Source organism: the organism of the source record quoted next, unplaced genomic scaffold, assembly GCF_019419815.1.
Source record: "Pyrus x bretschneideri cultivar Hongxiangsu unplaced genomic scaffold, Pyrus_bretschneideri_v1 Contig12, whole genome shotgun sequence".
Taxonomy (NCBI): Eukaryota; Viridiplantae; Streptophyta; class Magnoliopsida; order Rosales; family Rosaceae; genus Pyrus; species Pyrus x bretschneideri.
The window spans coordinates 1,376,064-1,396,383 of record NW_025999413.1 but is presented as its reverse complement, the minus strand read 5'-3'; the positions used below and the strand labels follow the sequence as shown (position 1 = coordinate 1,396,383).

General features: G+C 38.1%; 2 protein-coding genes and 1 pseudogene across 4 annotated transcripts; all 3 read left to right on the top strand.

The window, feature by feature from the left end:
• Positions 1–320: 320 nt before the first annotated feature.
• On the top strand, positions 321–19,074 carry LOC103956677 (disease resistance protein RPV1-like). Of its 3 annotated transcripts, XM_048577842.1 has the most exons (11): positions 321–919; positions 1,460–2,564; positions 2,847–3,131; positions 3,242–3,805; positions 3,892–4,542; positions 4,690–4,775; positions 9,036–9,341; positions 9,425–9,508; positions 9,614–9,697; positions 9,781–9,864; positions 10,199–10,615. In XM_048577842.1, exons 1-11 carry the CDS (start codon positions 396–398, stop codon positions 10,434–10,436), a joined length of 4,011 nt encoding a protein of 1,336 aa, XP_048433799.1. In that variant the 5' UTR covers positions 321–395; the 3' UTR covers positions 10,437–10,615. The 3 variants fall into 3 exon arrangements, 2 of the variants coding, with proteins under 2 accessions (XP_048433799.1, XP_048433800.1); XR_007255880.1 differs by lacking the exons at positions 9,036–9,341; positions 9,425–9,508; positions 9,614–9,697; positions 9,781–9,864; positions 10,199–10,615 and adding exons at positions 17,770–17,978; positions 18,157–18,240; positions 18,571–19,074; XM_048577843.1 differs by lacking the exons at positions 9,036–9,341; positions 9,425–9,508; positions 9,614–9,697; positions 9,781–9,864; positions 10,199–10,615 and adding an exon at positions 17,770–18,018.
• On the top strand, positions 12,236–14,719 carry LOC108865526 (annotated as a pseudogene).
• On the top strand, positions 17,904–18,808 carry LOC125474193. Its single transcript, XM_048577628.1, has 3 exons — positions 17,904–18,073; positions 18,157–18,240; positions 18,571–18,808. Exons 1-3 carry the CDS (start codon positions 17,904–17,906, stop codon positions 18,806–18,808), a joined length of 492 nt encoding a protein of 163 aa, XP_048433585.1.
• Positions 19,075–20,320: the final 1,246 nt, after the last annotated feature.

Here is a 20,320-nt window from a genome sequence, read left to right as displayed (position 1 = left end):
GTAAGCTACAAATGTCTCCTCCTAGCTAAATTTAGTTAGTTTCTATTCACAAAGTAAAGACAATCATTTAGTTAAACCTACCTGCAGCCGCAGTTGAACCTACCTGCGCACCAACTTTAAAATACAATAAGGTCGTCACCTGGTCAAAATTGGGCGGCAGATTATACAAAGGAAAGGAAATTGCATCGTAAAGCGGTTATACAGTTTTTATTAAAATTTGATGGTAACATTTATACAAATTAAATTGTGGGAGGAATAGCAATCACGCGTTATCGACACGGCAGTGACATCATTGGCCCATGCAAAAAATTTGAAAGGGCCGCCTACGGTGGGGAATCTTGGGAAAGACTTGACCTTGGTTATTTCAAAGCCAAGCTGCACTTCTACAGGCTGCAATGGATACCAGCAGCTCCGCCCATGGAGCCGCTGCTGCCGCCTCTTCGTCTTCCTCGCAGCGCTCAAACCGCTGGAAGTACGAGGTGTTCCTGAGCTTTAGAGGCGACGACACGCGCACTACCTTCACAGACCACCTTTTCATTGCGTTACGCAATGCCGGAATTAAGACGTTTATAGACAACCAGCTCACAAGGGGGGACAACATACAGAGTGAACTTGACCAAGAAATCGAAGGGTCGAGAATTGCCGTCATCATCTTCTCCAAGAGGTATGCGGAGTCCCGATGGTGCCTGAGGGAGCTGTCGAAGATCATGAGGTGCCTAAAAGATCAAGAGGGGAAAATAGTGTGTCCAATATTCTACGACGTTGACCCTTCTCAAGTCAGGAAACAGAATGGTAGTTTTTCGAAAGCATTTCAGAAGCACAAAAGGAATGAAGATCCAAATGAGGTCAAGCAGTGGAGAGAGGATCTTACCGCTTCGGCAGATTTGGGCGGCTGGAACCTCAAAACCACGGCCGACGGGTATACTTTTTTGTTTATTTCAAATTTCATATACCATATTTCACTAATCAACCAAAATTAAGATATTATAAGTAAGGCATTGTTTCTGATTTTATATGTTAGAAGAAAAATTGGACCGTTGATCCCTGAACTATGATAGAACTGTAATTTTGGTCGCTACATAAAATTTTATTATAATTGGTATATGTATTTTATAAAAGGTAGAGCATTTGCATATGAATTTCCGTCAAAATTAAGGAAGTGAAACGCAAGGTACATGCTTCGTTTTTTATGGGTGTGTGAAGAACAAATGCTCCACTGTTTATCAAATTAAAATACCAATCATAATGGATTCTTAATTATATAACCGAAAGCTACAATTGTGTAATAGTCCAATGACCAATGATCTAATCTATTCACATTATAATCGAAGATTAAATACATGGTTGAATTGAGCTCAGTAAATCACAATTTATTCAAACATGTTTCAATATGTAAATATATATCATGATGAATAAGTCATTTAGTATGGCTCTCGTAATTTGGAATTTCTATTTGTAGGCACGAAGGAGTATTTATCGAGAAAATTATTGGGGAGATCAAGGGACTATTGAAACCCACAGACTTAAAAGAAGCCAAGCACTCAGTTGGAATAGCTTTTCGCGTGCAAGAATTCAACATTAAATACTTAGACGTTAGAGGTTCACCTGATGTTCAAATAATTGGAATTTGGGGTACAGGCGGTATAGGTAAAACAACACTTGCCAGAGCCATTTTTAGCAAGTATCAGCATAGTTTTAGTAGTCAATGTTACCTTGAAGAGGTGAGGAGTAACAAGAAAAATATGGTTAGTCTACAAGAACAACTTCTTCGAGATATTTTGAAACGGCCTGACATTAAGGTAAGCAGTGTTGCTGAAGGAACCAAGGAGATAGAGAAAAGACTTGGAAGCATGAAGGTACTTGTCGTGGTTGATGACATAGATGACCTGGACCAATTAGATAAATTGGCGATAACACATGACACGTTTGGTCTAGGGAGTAGGATTATTATAACGACAAGAGATGAACAAGTGCTGAATATACAAAAGGTAGATAAAAGATATAAAGCACAAGGAATGACTGATAATGAAGCTTTTGAGCTCCTTAGTTGGCATGCCTTTGGAAATCCTCGTCCCGATGAAGAATATATTGAGCTCGCAAGAGATGTTGTTGATTATTGTGGAGGATTGCCCCTAGCTCTTGAAGTTGTTGGCCGTTTGTTGGCTACGAAAAAGAGTAAAAGCATATGGAAAAGTACATTGGATAAATTGAGAAATATTCCAGATCGAACAATTCATGAAACGCTTAAATTAAGCTACGATGGTTTACGTGATGATCATGTGAAAGGTGTGTTCCTTGACATATCTTGTTTCTTTATTGGAAAGGGTAAAAGTTTTGTCACAGCAATATTGGATGGTTGCAGTCGTTTTTCTGTAGAAGCAGAAATTACCACACTCTGCGATCGATGTCTCTTATATTTTGGTGAATACAAAGAATTGAGGATGCATGATTTGATTCGAGATATGGGAAGAGAAATTGTGCGGGCAAAATCTCCTATGAAACTGGGAAAACGTAGTCGATTGTGGCATAGCGAAGATGCAAAAAGCGTGTTAAGGAACAAATGTGTAAGTACTTTTGCAATAAAAAGATGTTATGTTAAGTAAATGTAAAGAAAGAGAAGTATATACGCATATCTGCATATATATATATATATATATAATGTATTGCCGTACATAGTATATTTGAAGAAAAGGAAGAAAAGAAAAGGCTTTCATCCACTGTAAATTGAAAGAGAAAATACATAATTATGTTGTATGCCCTACGTTTCTAGTAGTTCATTCATCCAATTCATGGCTCTGCTTCGTGTGAATATTATCCTTTTCTTGTTTTTTTCTAATCTCTAACAGGGAACAGAAGCAGTTGAAGGACTAACCTTATTTTTGCCAGAAGATTCTGATGACGAGCAAAGCTTCAGAACGGAAGCGTTTAAGAAGATGTGGCGTCTGAAATTTCTCGAGCTGAAAAATGTAAAGCTGACTGGAAGCTACAAACATCTTTCCAAGGAGTTAAGATTGTTGTATTGGAATGGATTTCCTCTTGAAGCCATACCAGCAGATTTTGATCAACGAAACCTAATTTATATGGAACTGAGGTACAGCAAGATGGTACGAGTTTGGGAGGATTCGGAGCTGGTACGATATAATTAGCAATATCCTTGTAAATATCAACATCAGTCATCGTCATGCATTCTCTCTTTTATTTATTTGGATTTTTACTATTGTTTTCTCTTTTTGAGTAACAGTTGCCTAAGAAGTTGAAGTATCTCATTCTTGGAGACTGCCATAACCTGACTGAATTACCAGACTTTTCAAAACTCCCACATCTCGAGGCATTGTTCCTCAGTGGCTGTAAGGGTTTGTGTGGGGGTTACCATTTTTTAGCACAACTGAAGATGATTAAGGTATTAGAATTCCGCGACTGCAATATAACAGATGGTGCCGTTCTCGAAATAATTGGGAGTCTATATTCTTTAAAACTTTTAAATCTAGGTGGGAATGGTTTTAATAGGCTACCCATTCTCAGTGGCCTTTCTCAGCTTCGGTTTTTATTTCTAAATCATTGCACAAACCTTCAGGCAATCCCAGATTTGCCGACGAGTTTGCTTGAATTGCATGCAAATTACTGCACTGCACTGGAAATAATGTCCGACTTTTCAGAGATGTCGAAAATGGGGAAATTGGAACTGAAAGACTGCCGCAAACTCAAAGATATTCCAAACTTGGAGAGCTCAATGGACTACATGGATTCAATTCATATGGAAGGGTGTACCAGTCTCACTGATACTTTTAAGGAGAACCTCCAAACGGTATGGTACTCTCTCTCTCTCTCTCTCTCTCTCTCTCTCTGCTTTTTGTATTGTTGCTTATACTAACTTTGCACCCCATGGTACAGAAAAATGCATTTGGTGGAATTTTTCTCTCTGGAAATGATATTCCTAACCGGTTAGCCTATGTCGCGAGAGAGAATGAAACTGTCAAATTTGAAGTGCCAACAAGTATTGATTATATAGGAGGGTTGGCTTTGGGCATCGTTTATTCTTCAGACAACTCCGACTCTACTGGGTCTCTATGCATTGATGTTGTTAATCGTACCCAACGAACTATTTTTCGCATCAGGTCAATGGAGGCCACCACCGTAATTGCTTCCCATGAATATTATCTTTGGTTGGGAAATCTTTCAAACAAGAAGCTCAATCTTAAAGGCGGCGACATGGTTCTTGTAAAAGCAGAATTTTATGGACGAGATAATAGAATTAAGGTGAAGAAAATAGGAGTGGATATTGTAAAATGGGATTTGTTTGATGGTGGTACTAATTGGAACACCTATGCGACTATGCCATATGAGTATGATGAAGACACTACTATGTCATATGAGTCTAATGAAGACACAAATGACGATACACAGTTGAGCTATCACCACGTTTTCCTCTGCTACAAGACCCCCGAGGCTTGGCCATGGCGCATTGAAGGCTTTGACTCCGATCCACTCCCTAAGTTCTTCGCATCTACTCTCAAAGCTCGCAAGAACGACATCAACGTTAGGGTTCGTTTTCCAGCTCAATTCTTCTGCGTTTCTGATTGCTTTTTCTTACCGTTTCTTATTTCCTAGAGCTACTGAGTTTTGGAGCTACTGAATTCTGGTGTTGAGCTGAGTTGACTCCGTTACTCACTTTTTCTTGGTTTTTGATAGACGTTGCTGACAGTAATTGAAGGACGCGAAGGAACTGAGTTTTCCGACGGTGATGTATTGATTTTCCCACAAATGATCAAATACAGGTAAATTCGCATTGATTTCTTGAGGTTTTTGTTCTTTAGTTGCCTTAATTTTAATCCGAATTTATTGGATTTAGATAATTAACCGGTGTGTGATTAATTTTAATCCGATTCATAACGATGAACTGAAACCGCAGTTGAGTATTTCTTAACAATACAACAGTAATAAGAATAAGTATACTACGCAAGCTTGAGAGGTAAGCAAGAGAACAAAATCTGAAGCAATAACTTATAATTATTCAAGATGGCACACAAAAGCTTTCACTTGGTGGATGAAAAAAGTTCAAATGGTGGTTTGATTATGGAATACTGAGAGTGTTGTCTTACCTATAGCTACATTGAAGAATGCCATGTAAAATTGCTTACGACGGAGAGACTAAAACATGAGCCGACCCACATTCCCACCTGAGTGCTATTAAAAAACCGAGTCATATACTATTAAAACTAAGTCGTATACTATTGAAACGAATTATTTCCTTACTACAACCAACACTTCCAATATCAAAAGAGAAAAGAAATAACAGTATTCGATGCATTAGCAGAAAAGTGTCACATTACATACCATCAAATGGCATCAACTAACTCTTGATATCAACTGCTGGAAGAAAAACCTAGCCTGATGCAAAACAACAATTAAATCGAAAAAGTATGTAAGTTTTAGTTATATTATGACCGACTGTGTATGTAAAAATGCTTCAGACCTAACTTTCCCCATCTGAAACTAAACGAAAATCGAGATGGGTTCCATTTCAGGGGACATTCAGAGATCCCATATTTGAGACTCGACTCAAAATATTTCCAATGAAATTTTCTCTGCATTTGAAACTACTTTATCGCATCCTCACTAAATCTGCCAGCACTGCATATTCTCTCGAAGAGTTCTCACCCAGCCGTGTACTCCATCACAATGGCTAGATGAGGTGGTGTGAGTAGAACCATCAAAAAAGCCACCTTACTACTCTCAAGTCTTAAATGTTAAAGATCAACACCAACCCTTTAAGATCAGTCGGTACAAAGAAACTAAATTATGTTAGTTCAAACATGCATGAGATTGTTCTAGAAGATTCATGCATGAGATTTTACTAGAATTGTCTAGCATGCAAAGTCGGTTGGCTGGCCTAGAAATATCAAATCTAAAGTATCTTTGTAGAAAGAACTAGAAACCTAGTTAGATGACATGCCAAGTCGGTGGGCAGTGTGAGAGTCGGTGCAGTGCATGATAAATGCACTAGAATGTTCTACCAATCTTTAAAGTCGGCAACCATTGCCTATAAATATGTAATGTTGTAACCAACCAAGTAACGAAGTAAGAGAGCAAATCAAGAGAGAGCTAAGTAAGAGAGTGAGAAGCCTTGTAAGTGAGTAGTCTTGTGAAGAGTCCGAGTGATCTAGAGTGTGTCTCTAGAAAGAGAGGGTGTCATAGCTTCTAAGTTGTGTCCTTGATAGTTGTTGTGTTGTAAAATTTTGTGAGCGTAATACAAGTAATTTGTTTACTTGTTTTGTCTCTCCAATACTTGTGCGAGTTGTGTACTCTAATTTTCCTCAACATTAACACAAACCTCTTATCAATTTGACAAATAAGCCACTCTAAAGACCATTTCCACTTCACTAGTAAAAACAAAGTGCAGGAAGAATAGCTCCTCAACATTAAACACAAACCTCTTTATCAATTATCACAAATAAGCCTCTAAAGACTATTTCCACTTCACAGTAAAAACAAAGTGCAGGAAGAATAGCTCATATTTTTAGCAGAGTTATTTTAACAACAATTCTGCAAGTGGTGGATCGCCCCGGTGGGTAAGGCATTTCTCTTAGTCCTACTGCATCCCAGGCTCAAAGTTCAGCCATCCCCCGTACCAGTTTAAGCACACCAGAGGCCAAATTTAGCGTGTTCTGTCTTTATCCACCCACCCTCAGCAGATACTTATACAAAATTCAAACAGAACTTGCCAGATTCATCTTAAAATACAAAATGAAAATAGTTTATGATCACTGAACTCTTTGAATCAAACGATATTTGGATGCAGTGATCTGTGGTTCATGATTTCCCTTTGAACATGTTCATCTATCTGCATCACCCAAAAAAAAAAAAAAAAATTTTTTTTAAAAATATAAAGTTTAAAGGATGAGAAATAAAGAAAATTCAGAAAAAGGGAAGATATAAGAGTCGAAGAAGACAGAACCAAAACATCCAAGACTCACCCACCACCCAGCTAGCTAGCAAACACACACCTAAAGGCTAAAAAGGATAGGGTCTTCATCAAATTAGGTGTTGGGTGAGTCTTGGATGTTTTAGCTATGGTCAACCTAAACCAAAATCAAGTGACAAATAGACAAAGGTATGCATAAATCATTTTCTTTCCATTTATTTTAAGGAAAACTAATGAAAAGGTCTTGAAAACTTTTAGTTTTAATAATAAGGATAAAATAAAGGGTAAAATGAATAGTACCAAGTTTGATTTCTTAGTGTAAAAATATGGTTTTTCGTTAAAGTGAACAGTACTGCGGGCTTTTCGTTAAAACTCCCTTTATTTTAATTAATAAGATTGGGTTTGGATCTATCTTAGTCTGCTTTCTGATGTTAACATGTAAGAGTAGAATGTAGTACTCTAAAGAGGAAGCCATCATTGCAAGCCTATATCATGGCAAGCAAGACAGATTCACTCTCACCTCCATATGTTACCAAATCTTAGTCTATATGATTTTGCCAGAGCTACCTAATGTTGAATATATATCTGTTGAATGTTCTATAACATCAACATTATAAAGGTTTCTAATTGAATCATACATTTAAAATCCAAGCATGAAAGCTTTACAGAGATAAATAAACAAATGTAAATAACTAATTAGGCAATACAAATCAGAGAGGAGAGAAAGGGGCAGGGAGGGAGAGAGAGAGAGAGAGAGTAGTTGAAGGAGTGAGAAGCAAAGCAACATAGCAAGTGGAGAGTAGGCAGTTAAGCATAGTCATTACATATGGAATGCCTGAGAACTGATATGTGCTTCTCTTCCTTATGATCCTCTTAAATGTAATTCTACACATTTCTAAACCAAAATCACAAAGTAGAATTCAAAGAAATTTAAAGAAACCTAGATTCAAGCTTTTTGATTATTCAAAAGATATACAGAACCCCATGTAACAAAAGCAAATTTATGACACAAAAGAATTGATCTTTAGCCACAAAAAGCAAGAGAGAGAGAGATAGAGAGGGGGAGAGAGAGAGAGAGAGAGAGAGAGAGAGAGATTTTGCTTTTTGAACTATGCAAAATGTGCAGAGAATCAAAATATCATAAGCTATTTAACAAAATGATATTTTAGGTAAAAAGGCATCACCTTAGACCCCAAATGAAAGAATTTGAGAGATAAGGAAGAGTGCAATTCCATTTCCTGTAAAAACGAAGAAACAAAGCATTAGCAAACACACATGCGCAAATCTCAAATTGGTAAGAGATAATAAAGACTCCGAGGAAAACGTTGAGATTTTTTTTTTTTTTTATCTATTTCAACCAAATATTGAAACGAAAGAACCTAGTTGAGAAAAAACCTTAAGAGAATCATGTAGTGGCCTTTCTAGCTCCTATGTCCTTTACTCCCTCACTCTTTCTCTCCGTACCCGTTCCCCTCAACCCCACCTCCATATTTTTCCCCATCTCTCTCTCTCTCTCTGCAACCAACGTCAGCGGACATAACCCACCCCCACCCCCTCTCTCTAGCTCCTACCCTTCCCATCAACCCTCTTGTCTCTCACTATGCAAACCCTAAACTCGATGTCACCCTCTGCCTCTCTGCACGATCTCCTTGATGAGATCGAAAGCAACCTAACCCCCAAACCGAATTGCAGAACACAAACGCCCCAAATGGTGGCCGTTGGATTAGGACTGAAGGGGGCAAAAGAGTCATTTGATCTTTCGGCGAAGCCCATCCCAAAACGCGTGAAAGCTACACCTGGGCCCAAATGCAGCAACCCAACCCAGCTATTAAGCACGACCCACACTAAGGCACATAATGGCAAACCGTAATTAATTCATAATCGATGGCCCATTCCATAACCAACATGAGCAGTGCAATTTATTTTCCTAGTTTAGAATGAGGTAATTTCTTACGAGATTATGATGAATTTACTGAACTAAATAGATAATGAGATATGTGTTAGCTTCTAAAATTAGTTCTAGAAATTGAATTAATGGCTCAGTTTAAGACTAATTTCTTGCCTGTAAATCCTTTATTGTGATTCTGAGGTTGTTGTTGTTTCTTGATCAAAGGGGCTTGAAAAAGTCTGATGTGGACAACTTTGTTGATGATGTCTTTGTGAATAACAAACCATGGTCTTCCGGAGTGCAAGAGCCCTTGACTGGCCCCCATGTATTTGTATGCGTACTTATGAGTCGAAATGAATGGAATCGTGATAGTGCACATGTTCTCATTGATAAGTTCAAAGAGGAGGTAGAGCTACGAGGATCGACAGATCAGGTATTTGTTACTACGTGCTCTCACACTGAAGGCCATAAGTATGCTGGAAGACTCTGGATCTACATCCCAGATTCATATGGAAGCTTGACATGCCATTGGTAATATCCGGATCGTAACAATTTAAAATTTATCGTATTGGGATTGATGAAGGAGTTTGAATATTATGTATTATTAATTGCAGGTATCGCTCCGTCCATCCTGATGATGTGCCGGAATTGCTTGATAAGCATATTGGGAAGGGAGAGGTTATAGAACGACATTGGAGGTTTGTATGTTTTTGGTTTTGCCTACTGTCTTTGGATGAAAATTTCACTGGACGGAAGCTTGTGTTGTCATATTTTTCAATTGCTGGACACTTGATTATCTACAGCCCAGGTTTAAGAAAGATTTATCAGCGTGACTGGTACACGAAGTGGTATACGTGTTACCATGATGAAAGCATAGCAGGCTATTGGTAATATCTAGATCATAACAATTTAAAATTTATCGTATTGGCATCGATGAAGGAGTTTGAATATTATGTATTATTAATTGCAGGTATCGCTACATGTTTCATGGTTTTGTGCCGGAATTGCTTGATCAACATATTGAGAAGGGAGAGATTATAGAACGAAATTGGAGGTTTGCACACTTTTGGTTTTGCCTACTGTATTTGGATGAAAATTTCACTGGACGGAAGCTTGTGTTGTCATATTTTTTCAATTGTTGATTATGTCTGGTCTTGTATGATAGATTAATTGACATAGAGTTACATAACATCGAGGAACTTTTGTGGAGAAAGCACAAAAGAATTGGATATAACTGCATTACCCTGTATATGTTTCTGATTTGTAATGTTGTTGGGATTTGTTCATTAAGCATGATCATACCTGTTCTTACTCAATTGCTATTGACGAAACTTAAGAGTTGAATCATTAAATAGTTGAACACCAAAATTTAATTTCATTCCTTATAGGGGCCAAATTGGAGCATATTCTGATGAAGCTGAAGAAATTAATGACCGGGAACTTCCAAATGGAGAAGAAAATAAGAAAGTCGAGGAGCCCCAAGAAACCACAAAGGCATGTGCCAGGACGGATGCCTTAGGGAAGCTGTCAAGCTTGATCAGGAACTGGGAGCAAAGCGATGTTCTCACAGCCACTGTCGTGGTTGGAGCAGTGGCAGCAGTGGTTGTGGCCTATAGCTTTTTATAGAAAGTGAGGCTGAAACGTACTCTAATCCATGTCGGGTTTTGCCACGGGTGTCGAGGTCCTATTTTCTTTTTCGTTTTTTCTTTGTAGAAAGATGTTATAACGTCAATTAAATAATCATCCGAACCATGCTCTTATATGAAAGGAGAAATCTAATAAACTGTTGAATGGTTTTATCTTGATTGGGATTTCTTATGAGACTGCTTGCTAAATGTTGATGTGGTATTTTCTAAGCTCCTGTGATTGTTTTTTATTTGGATGCTGGACTTATAATTCAACAGTCAATTTTGTCCAAATTTATGGTAATTTTTGTGAAAGAAATTTAAATTTTGTTGTTTATGAATTTCGAAAGAGAGAAAGCGACATTGTTGTCTCTGTCCTTTGTTCAATAAACGAGATAAACGACTATGTGCTAACATTTAATTTGCTTGAACTATTTTTCAAATATACGGCATTGTTGTCACGAGTTTTACCTTCATTCTAGAATAGTTTTTCTTTTTTTCTTATTGTGGTTCCCAAACACAATCTCATGTGGTACTTCAATTATATCCATTAACTCAATTTATTTTTCTGTTAAATATAGAGGGCATAGCAAGGATTTTGTACATCCACCTCTTATTTTCCTGTAGTTGCTTAATTTTAACCAAAATTTATAGGATTTAGATAATTAACCAGTCAGTGGTGTTTTGATTCTTCAGATTTGCGTTATTTGACTTGGAGATTTCGATGATTGCTAACTAGAGATATAGTTTATGATTTTCCCATTTCAATTTACGAAGTTTCAAATTGAGCTAATTTAGTGTGTTTTGGACTAGTTGCGGTGTTGATACCTCAAAATTTTCCTTGTTTGCTTTGAGATTGTGCGTGGTAACACGCTCTGGTTTCCAACCATTTGTATTATTACACTAGGTGTACCGAGCTGTGGCACACAAAAAAATTACTCGTGATTTTCATTGGAAATTGATTGAATGCAAGTTACGACCGCATTTAGTGTTTTATTTCTGTTTCGACTTCTCTTTTGATTACAAGATTGTGCTAAATTTATTAGATAATTCAATACATGTTAGCTTCTGAAATTAGTTCTAGAAATTGAATTTAATGGCTCAGTTTATGACTAATTCCTTGTCTTACAAGGAATTAAAGAGTGTTAAGTTATTGTTTCCTGTAAATTCCTTTTTGTGATTATGAGGTGGTTGTTGTTTCTTGATCAATGGGACCTAAAAGAGTCGGATGTGTACAGCTTTGTTGATGATGTCCTTGTGAACGACAAACCATGGGTTTCCGGAGTGCAAGAGGCGTTGACCGGCTCCCATGTATTTGTATGTGCACATGGTAGTCGAGATAAAAGATGTGGAGTTAAAAAAGCTGCTATCGCGAGCTTGTTTCCCTTCCAAGACGATAGGATTAAAAAAGCTGCTATCGCGAGCTCGATCATCTCCTTGCTTTCGTAACTAAATTGATCCTCATTTTGGGCAGGTAAATTACTTATTTTACGACACTGTAACTTTTGACGTAAGGTAAGCTACGAATGTCTATAGTCATTTAGTTAGCCTTTTGGAGTTTAATTTTCTACATCTTTTGTTAAGATAGGTTGTTGGAGATGAGGTCTCTTCCCATTGATTCTTACGTCCACCAGCAGGGGCAGTTGGACCGACCTGCGCGCCACCCTTAAAATACAATAAGGTCTGGCCAAAGTTGGGCGGCAGATTTCTCAAAAAAACTACAAAAGAAAGGAAATTGCATCGTAAAGCAGTTATACAATTTTACTTTATTTTTTTAAATTTGATGGTAACATTCACTCACGCGCTATCGACACGGCAGTGACAAATTTATAAGGGCTACCGAGACTGGGGAATCTCGGGAAAGACTTGACTTTGGTTATTTGAAAGCCAAGCTGCACTTCTACAGGCTGCAATGGATGCCAGCAGCTCCGCCCATGGAGCCGCCGCTGCCGCCTCTTCGTATTCCTCGCGGAGCTCAAACCACTGGAAGTACGAGGTGTTCGTGAGCTTTAGAGGCGAAGACACCCGCAAGACCTTCACAGACCACCTTGACATTGCGTTTCGCAAAGCTGGAATCAACGTGTTTATAGACAACCAGCTCACAAGCGGGGAAAACATACAGAGAGAACTTGACCGAGAAATCGAAGGGTCGAGAATCGCCGTCATCGTCTTCTCGAAGGGGTACGCGGACTCCCGGTGGTGCCTGAGGGAGCTGTCAAAGATCATGAGGTGCCTAAAAGATCAAGAGGGGAAAATAGTTTGTCCAATATTCTACGACGTTGACCCTTCTCAGGTCAGGAAACAGAATGGTAGTTTTTCGAAAGCATTTCGGAAGCACAAAAGGAATGAAGATCCAAATGAAGTCAAGCAGTGGAGAGAGGATCTTAAGGCTTCGGCAGATTTAGGCGGCTGGAATCTCAAAACCACAGCTGACGGGTATATATACTTTCTTGTTTACTTCAAATTTCATATCACCATGTTTCACTAACAAACCAAAATTAAGATATTATAATTAAGGCATTGAATCTGATTTTATATGTTAGAAGAAAATTGGATCATTGGTCCCTGAACTATGATAGAATTGTAATTTTGGTCACTACATAAAAATTTATTAGAATTGGTATATGAATTTTATAAAAGGTAGAGCATTTGCATATGAATTTCGGTCAAAATTAAGGAAGTGAAACGCAAGGTACGTGCTTCGTTTTTTTATGGGTGTGTGAAGAACAAATGCTCCACACTTTATCAAATTAAAATACCAATTGTAATGGATTCTTAATTATAAAACTGAAAGCGACAATTGTGTAATAGTCCAATGACCGATCATCTAATCTATTCACATTATAATCAAAGATTAAATATGTGGTTGAATTGAGCTCAGTAAATCACAATTTATTCAAACCTGTTTCAATATGTAAATATAAGGTCATGATGAATAAGGCATTTAGTATGGCTCTCGTAATTTGGAATTTCTACTTTTAGGCGTGAAGGAGTGTTTATCGAGAAAATTATTGGGGACATCAAGGGACTATTGAAACCCATAGACTTAAAAGAACCCAAGCACTCAGTTGGAATAGCTTTTCATGTGCAAGAATTTAGCACTAAATACTTAGACGTTGGAGGTTCACCTAATGTTCAAATAATAGGAATTTGGGGTACAGGTGGTATAGGTAAAACAACGCTTGCCAAAGACATTTGTAGCAAATATGGTCATAGTTTTAGCAGTCAATGTTACCTTGAAGAGGTGAGGAGTAACAAGAAAAATATGGTTAGTTTGCAAGAACAACTTCTTCAAGATATTTTAAAACGGCTTGACATTAAGGTAAGCAGTGTTGCCGAAGGAACCAAGGAGATAGAGAAAAGACTTGGAAGCATGAAGGTACTTGTCGTGGTTGATGACATAGATGATGCGGACCAATTGGATAAATTGGCGATAGCACATGACTCGTTTGGTCCAGGGAGTAGGATTATTATAACGACAAGAGATGAACAAGTGCTGAATATACAAAAGGTGGATAAAAGATATAAAGCACAAGGAATGACTAATGAAGAAGCTTTTGAGCTCCTTAGCTGGCATGCCTTTGGAAATCCTCGTCCCGACGAAGAATATGTTGAGCTCGCAAGAGATGTTTGATTATTGTGGAGGATTGCCCCTAGCTCTTGAAGTTGTTGGCCGTTTGTTGGCTATGAAAAAGAGTAAAAGCATATGGAAAAGTACATTGGATAAATTGATAAATATTCCAGATGGAAAAATTCATGAAACACTTAAATTAAGCTTCGATGGGCTACGTGATGATCATGTGAAGGGTGTGTTCCTTGACATATCTTGTTTCTTTATTGGATGTGGTAAACGTTTTGTCACGGCAATATTGGATGGTTGTAGTCGTTTTTCTGTTGAAGCAGAAATTGCCACGCTCTGTGAACGATGTCTTTTATATATTGATGAAGTGGAAAATTTGAGGATGCATGATTTGATTCGAGATATGGGAAGAGAAATTGTGCGGGCAGAATCTCCTGTGGAACTGGGCAAACGTAGTCGATTGTGGAACAGTAAAGATGCAAAAAGCGTGCTCAGTAACAAATCGGTAAGCACTTTTGCAATAAAAAGATGTATGTTAAGTATATGTAAAGAAAGAGAAGTATATACGCATATCCGCATATATATAATGTATGCTGTACATAGTATATTTGAAGAAAAAGAAGAAAAGAAAAGGCTTTCATCCACTATAAATTGAAAGAGAAAATACACAATTATGTTGTATGCCCTACCTTGCTTGTAGTTCATTCATCCAATTCACGGCTCTGCTTCGTGTGAATATTATCCTTTTCTTGTTTTTTTTTAATCTCTAACAGGGAACAGAAGCAGTTGAAGGACTACGCTTATTTTTGCCAGAACATTCTGATGATAAGCAAAGCTTCAGTACGGAAGCATTTAAGAAGATGTGGCGTCTGAAATTTCTCGAGCTAAAAAATGTAAAGCTGACTGGAAGCTACAAACATCTTTCCAAGGAGTTAAGATTTTTGCGTTGGAATGGATTTCCACTTGAAGCTATACCGGCAGATTTTGATCAACGAAACCTAGTTTATTTTCACCTGAGGCACAGCAAGATCGTACGAGTTTGGGAGGATTCGGACATGGTACGATATAATTATCAATGTCCTTGTAAATATCAACATCAGTCATCGTCATGCATTCTCACGTTTATTTATTTGGATTTTTATTATTGTTTTCTCTTTTTGAGTAACAGTTGCCTAAGAAGTTGAAGTATCTCCTTCTTATAGACTGCCATAACCTGACTGAATTACCAGACTTTTCAAAACTCCCACATCTCGAGGTATTGGCCCTCATTGGCTGTAAGGGTTTGTGTGGGGGTTACCATTTTTTAGCACAACTGAAGATGATTAAGGGATTAAATCTCAGCGACTGCAATATAACAGATGGTGCCAGTTCTCGAAATAATTGGTAGTCTATCTTCTTTAACAGTTTTAGATCTAAGTGGGAATGGTTTTAATAGGCTACCCATTCTCAGTTTCCTTTCTCAGCTTCAGGTGTTACGTGTAAATCATTGCACAAACCTTCAGGCAATCCCAGATTTGCCGAACAGTTTGATTGAACTGAAAGCGAATTACTGCACTGCACTGGAAATAATGTCCGACTTTTCAGAGATGTCGAAAATGAGGAAATTGGAACTGAAAGACTGCCGCAAACTCAAAGATATTCCAAACTTGGAGAACTCATTGGACTACATGGATTTAATTCATATGGAAGGGTGTACCAGTCTCACTGATACTTTTAAGGAGAACCTCCAAACGGTATGGTACTCTCTCTCTCTCTCTCTGCTTTTTGTATTGTTGCTTATACTAACTTTGCACCCCATGGTGTAGAAAAACGCATTTGGTGGAATTTTTCTCTCTGGAAATGATATTCCTAACTGGTTAGCCTATGTCGCGAGAGAGGATGAAATTGTCAAATTTGAAGTGCCGCCAAGTATTGACTATATAGGAGGATTGGCTTTGGGCATCATTTATTCTTCACACAACTCCAACTGTACAGGAACTCTAACCATTGATGTTGTTAACCGTACCCAGCGAACTAATTTTCGCATTTGGGCAATGAAGGCCACCGTAACTACTTCCTATGAATATTATCTTTGGTTGGGAAATCTTTCAAACAAGAAGCTCAATCTGAAAGACGGCGACATAGTTTTTGTAAAAGCAGAATTTTATGGACGACATAATAGAATTAAGGTGAACAAAACAGGAGTGGATATAGTAAAATGGGATTTGTCTGATGGTCATACCAATTGGGACAGATAAGAGACTATGTCATATGATTCTGATGAAGTCACTAAGGTCGATACACAGTTAAGCAACCGCCACGTTTTCCTCTGCTACAAGACCCCTGAGGCCTGGCCATGGTGCATCAAAGGCTTTGAGTCCGATCCACTCCCTAAGTTCTTCGCATCCGCTCTCAAAGCTCGCAAGAAAGACCTCACCTTTAAGGTCCGTTTTCCAGCTTAATTCGTTGGCGTTTCTGTTTGCTCTTTCTTACCGTTTCTTGTTTCATGGAGCTACTGAGTTCTGGTGTTGAGCTGAGTTGACTCTATTACTCACTTTTTTCTTGGTTTTTTACAGATATTGCTAACAATAATTGAAGGACATGAAGGAACTGAGTTTTCCGACGGCGATGTGTTGGTTTTATCACAAATGATCAAATACAGGTAAATTCGCGATGATTTCTTGAGGTTTTTATAGTTGCTTTAATTTTAAGAAAACTAATGAAAAAAAGTTTGAAAACTTTGAGTTTTAACGATAAGGACAAAATAAATGGTAAGGTGAATAGTACCAGGTTTGACTTTTTAGTGTAAAAATGTGATTTTTCATTAAAGTGAACAGTACTGCGGGCTTTTCGTTAAAACTCCCTTAATTTTAATCCGAATTTACTGGTTAGTTATCCAAGAGAATCATGTAGTAGCCATTTTAGACTCCTTTGCCGAACAGTAAATTCACATCCAAGAGTAAAGAATGAATTGAAAATAATTTGTTACCTTTTGAATAGGAAGGATGCAGCAGCCCTTGACAAATCAACCCATACCTCTACCTCCTATGTCCCTTACTCCCTCACTCTTTCTCTCTGTACCCGTTCCCCTCAACCCTACCCCCGTACTTTACCCCATCTCTCTCTCTCTGCAACCAACATCAGCGGACATAACCCATCCCCATCAACCCTCAGTCCACCCCCAACCCTTCCCATCTCACTGTGCAAACCGTAAACTCGATGTCACCTTCTGCCTCTGTACACGATCTCCTTAACGGGATCGAAAGCAACCTAACCCCCTTCTCCCCCACCAAATTGCAGAACATAAACACCCAAAATGGTGGCCGTTGGATTAGGACTGAAGGGGGCAAAATAGTCATTTGATCTTTCAGTGAAACCCAACCGAAAATGGATGAGAGCTGCACTCTGGGCCCAAATACAGTAGGCCAACCCAGTTGTTAAGCAGGGCCCGCACTAATTAACACCCACAATGTCAAACCGTAATTAATTCATAATTGAGGGTCCATTCCATAACCAACATGAGCAGTGCAATTTCTTTTCCTAGTTTAGACTGAAGTAATTTCTGTTTTGACTTCACTTTTGACTGCGAGATTGTGTTGAATTTACTGACCTAAATTGATAATTAGATATGTGTTAGCTTTTGAAATTAGTTCTAGAAATTGCATTTAATGACTCAGTTGACGACTAATCCCTTGCCTTACAAGGAGTGTTAGGTTATTGTTTCCTGTAAATTCATTTTTATGATTCTGGGATTGTTTTTGTTTCTTGATCAAAGGGGCTTGAAAGAGTCGGATGTGGACAGCTTTGTTGATGATGTCCTTGTGAATCACAAACCATGGGCTTCCGGAGTGCAAGAGCCTGTTGACTGGCCCCCATGTACTTGTATGCGCACATATGAGTCGAAATGAAATGAATCGTTATCATGCACGTGTTCTCATTGATAAGTTCAAAGAGGAGGCTGAGCTGCGAGGATTGACGAATCAGGTACTTGTTACTGCTTGCTATCACATTGGCCACAAGTATGCTAGAACACTCAGTATCTACATCCCAGATTCAGATGGAAGCATGACATGCCATTGGTAATATCCGGATCATAACAATTTAAAATTTATCGTATTGGGATACATGAAGGAGTATGATTATTATGTATTATTAATTGCAGGTATCCCGTCGTCACTCCTGATGATGTGCCGAAATTGCTTGATCGGCATATTGGGAAGGGAGAGATTATAGAACGACATTGGAGGTTTGTACGTTTTTGGTTTTGTCTACTACCTTTGGATGAAAATTTCGCCGGACAGAAGCTTGTGCTGTCATATTTTTCAATTGCTGATTATGTATAGTCTTGTATGATAGATTAATTGATATAGAGTTACATTAACATCGAGGAACTTTTGTGGAGAAAACACAAAAGAATTGGATATAACTGCATTACCCTTTATATGTTTCTAATTGGTAATGTTGTTGTGATTTGTTTATTAAGCTCGATCATACATGTTCTACTCATTGCTATTGACGAAACATAGAGTTGAATCCTTAAATAGCTGAACACGAAATTCAATTTTATTCCTTACAGGGGCCAAATGGGAGCATCTTGTAATGAAGCTGAAGAAATTAATGACCGGGAGCTTCCAAATGGAGAAGAAAATAAGAAAATCGAGGAGCCCCAAGAAACCACAGAGGCGTGTGCCAGGACGGATGCCTTAGGGAAGCTGTCAAGCTTGATCAGGAACTGGGAGCAAAGCGATGTTCTGACAGCTGTTGCCGTGGTTGGAGCAGTGGCAACAATGGCCATGGCCTATAGCTTTTTATAGAAGGTCTGGCTGAAATGTACTCTAATCCATGTCGGATTCTGCCATGGGTGTAGAGGCCCTACTTTCTTTTCTTTTTTTTTCTTTGTAGAAAGATGTTATAACGTCAATTAAATAATCTCTTATACGAAAGGAGAATATGGTAGCTGCACTACATGTTCTTTTTCGGAGGGTTTGATGAATTCCCGAAGCTAAGAAAAATGGCAATCGGAGGTGGACGAAGCAGAAACGAGAATGTCAGCTTGAGTAACTCAAACATTGGTGAGAATCCAATGCCCCGAAAACCTAAGGGTTCCTCCTCAAGGTTCGCCACGGAGGGTGAGTCCAGGCCTAAGATTAGGCCGAAAGGCGTAGTCGACAATAGGTGAATATTCTGTACTACCCCTTGTTGGTCCCGTGGACGGAGGAGGCACCAAGAAATCTCAATTTTGTTGTTTATGAATTTCAAGAGAGAGAAAGTCGTTGTTTGTTTAATAAACGAGATAAACGACTGTGTGCTAACATCTAATCTGCTTGAACTATTTTTCAGATATATACAGCATTGTTGTCATGAATTTTACTTTCGTTCTAGAATAGTTTTTTTTTTTTTTTATTTTAATTTTTATTTTTTATTCTCTTATTGTGGTTCTCAAACTCAATCTCAAGTGGTACTTCAATTATATTCGTTAACTCGATTTATTTTTCTGTTAAATATAGAGGGCATAGCAAGGATTTTGTACATCCACCTCCTTTTTTCTTTTCTTTTTTTCCATTTTTTAGGTTGTGGGATGAATTTTAAGTTTATCATCTCTACTTAACAGAAAAACAGATGAAGTTGACAAAAAGGATACAAAAATAAATAGTCTTGCTATAGCAAGTTTGAAGATCATATAACATATGCATCGATAATATTACCAATTCACAGAAGAAATGGAACGTGGGGATGTATTTGGTGGAATTTGTCGCTCTTGAAATGTTATTCCCTAATGGTTAAACTATGTCGTGATAGGGGAAGAAAATGTCAAATTTGAAGTGCCGCCAAGTTTTGATTATATAGGAGGGTTAGCATCCTGGGTCTCTATGCATTGATGTGGTTAATCATACCCAGCGGACTTATTTTTCCATCTGGCGAACGGATGCCACCATAACTGATTCCCATGAAGATTATCTTTGGCTGGGAAATCTTTCAAACAGGAAGTTCAATCTGAAAAGTGGCGACAAGGTTTGTGCACATGCAGAATTTTTTGGAACAGAGGATGATCATCAAGTTAAGGTGAAGAAAACAGGAATGAATTTTGCAGGATGGGAACATGTTGACCTCCAGAGAAAAAAAAAAAAAATTGTGGACTATGAGCGTGTACCATATGAGTCTGATGATGATACTGATCAGAAGGACTATTAGACTATACCATATGAGTTTGATGACAATGACGACCGGTACAAAGTTAAGCAATCACTCATCTGATGAGGTCTGCAAAATATTAAGGTTTGATCTCAATATCGAAAGCTTTGACGATGAAGAAACAACAATGACTT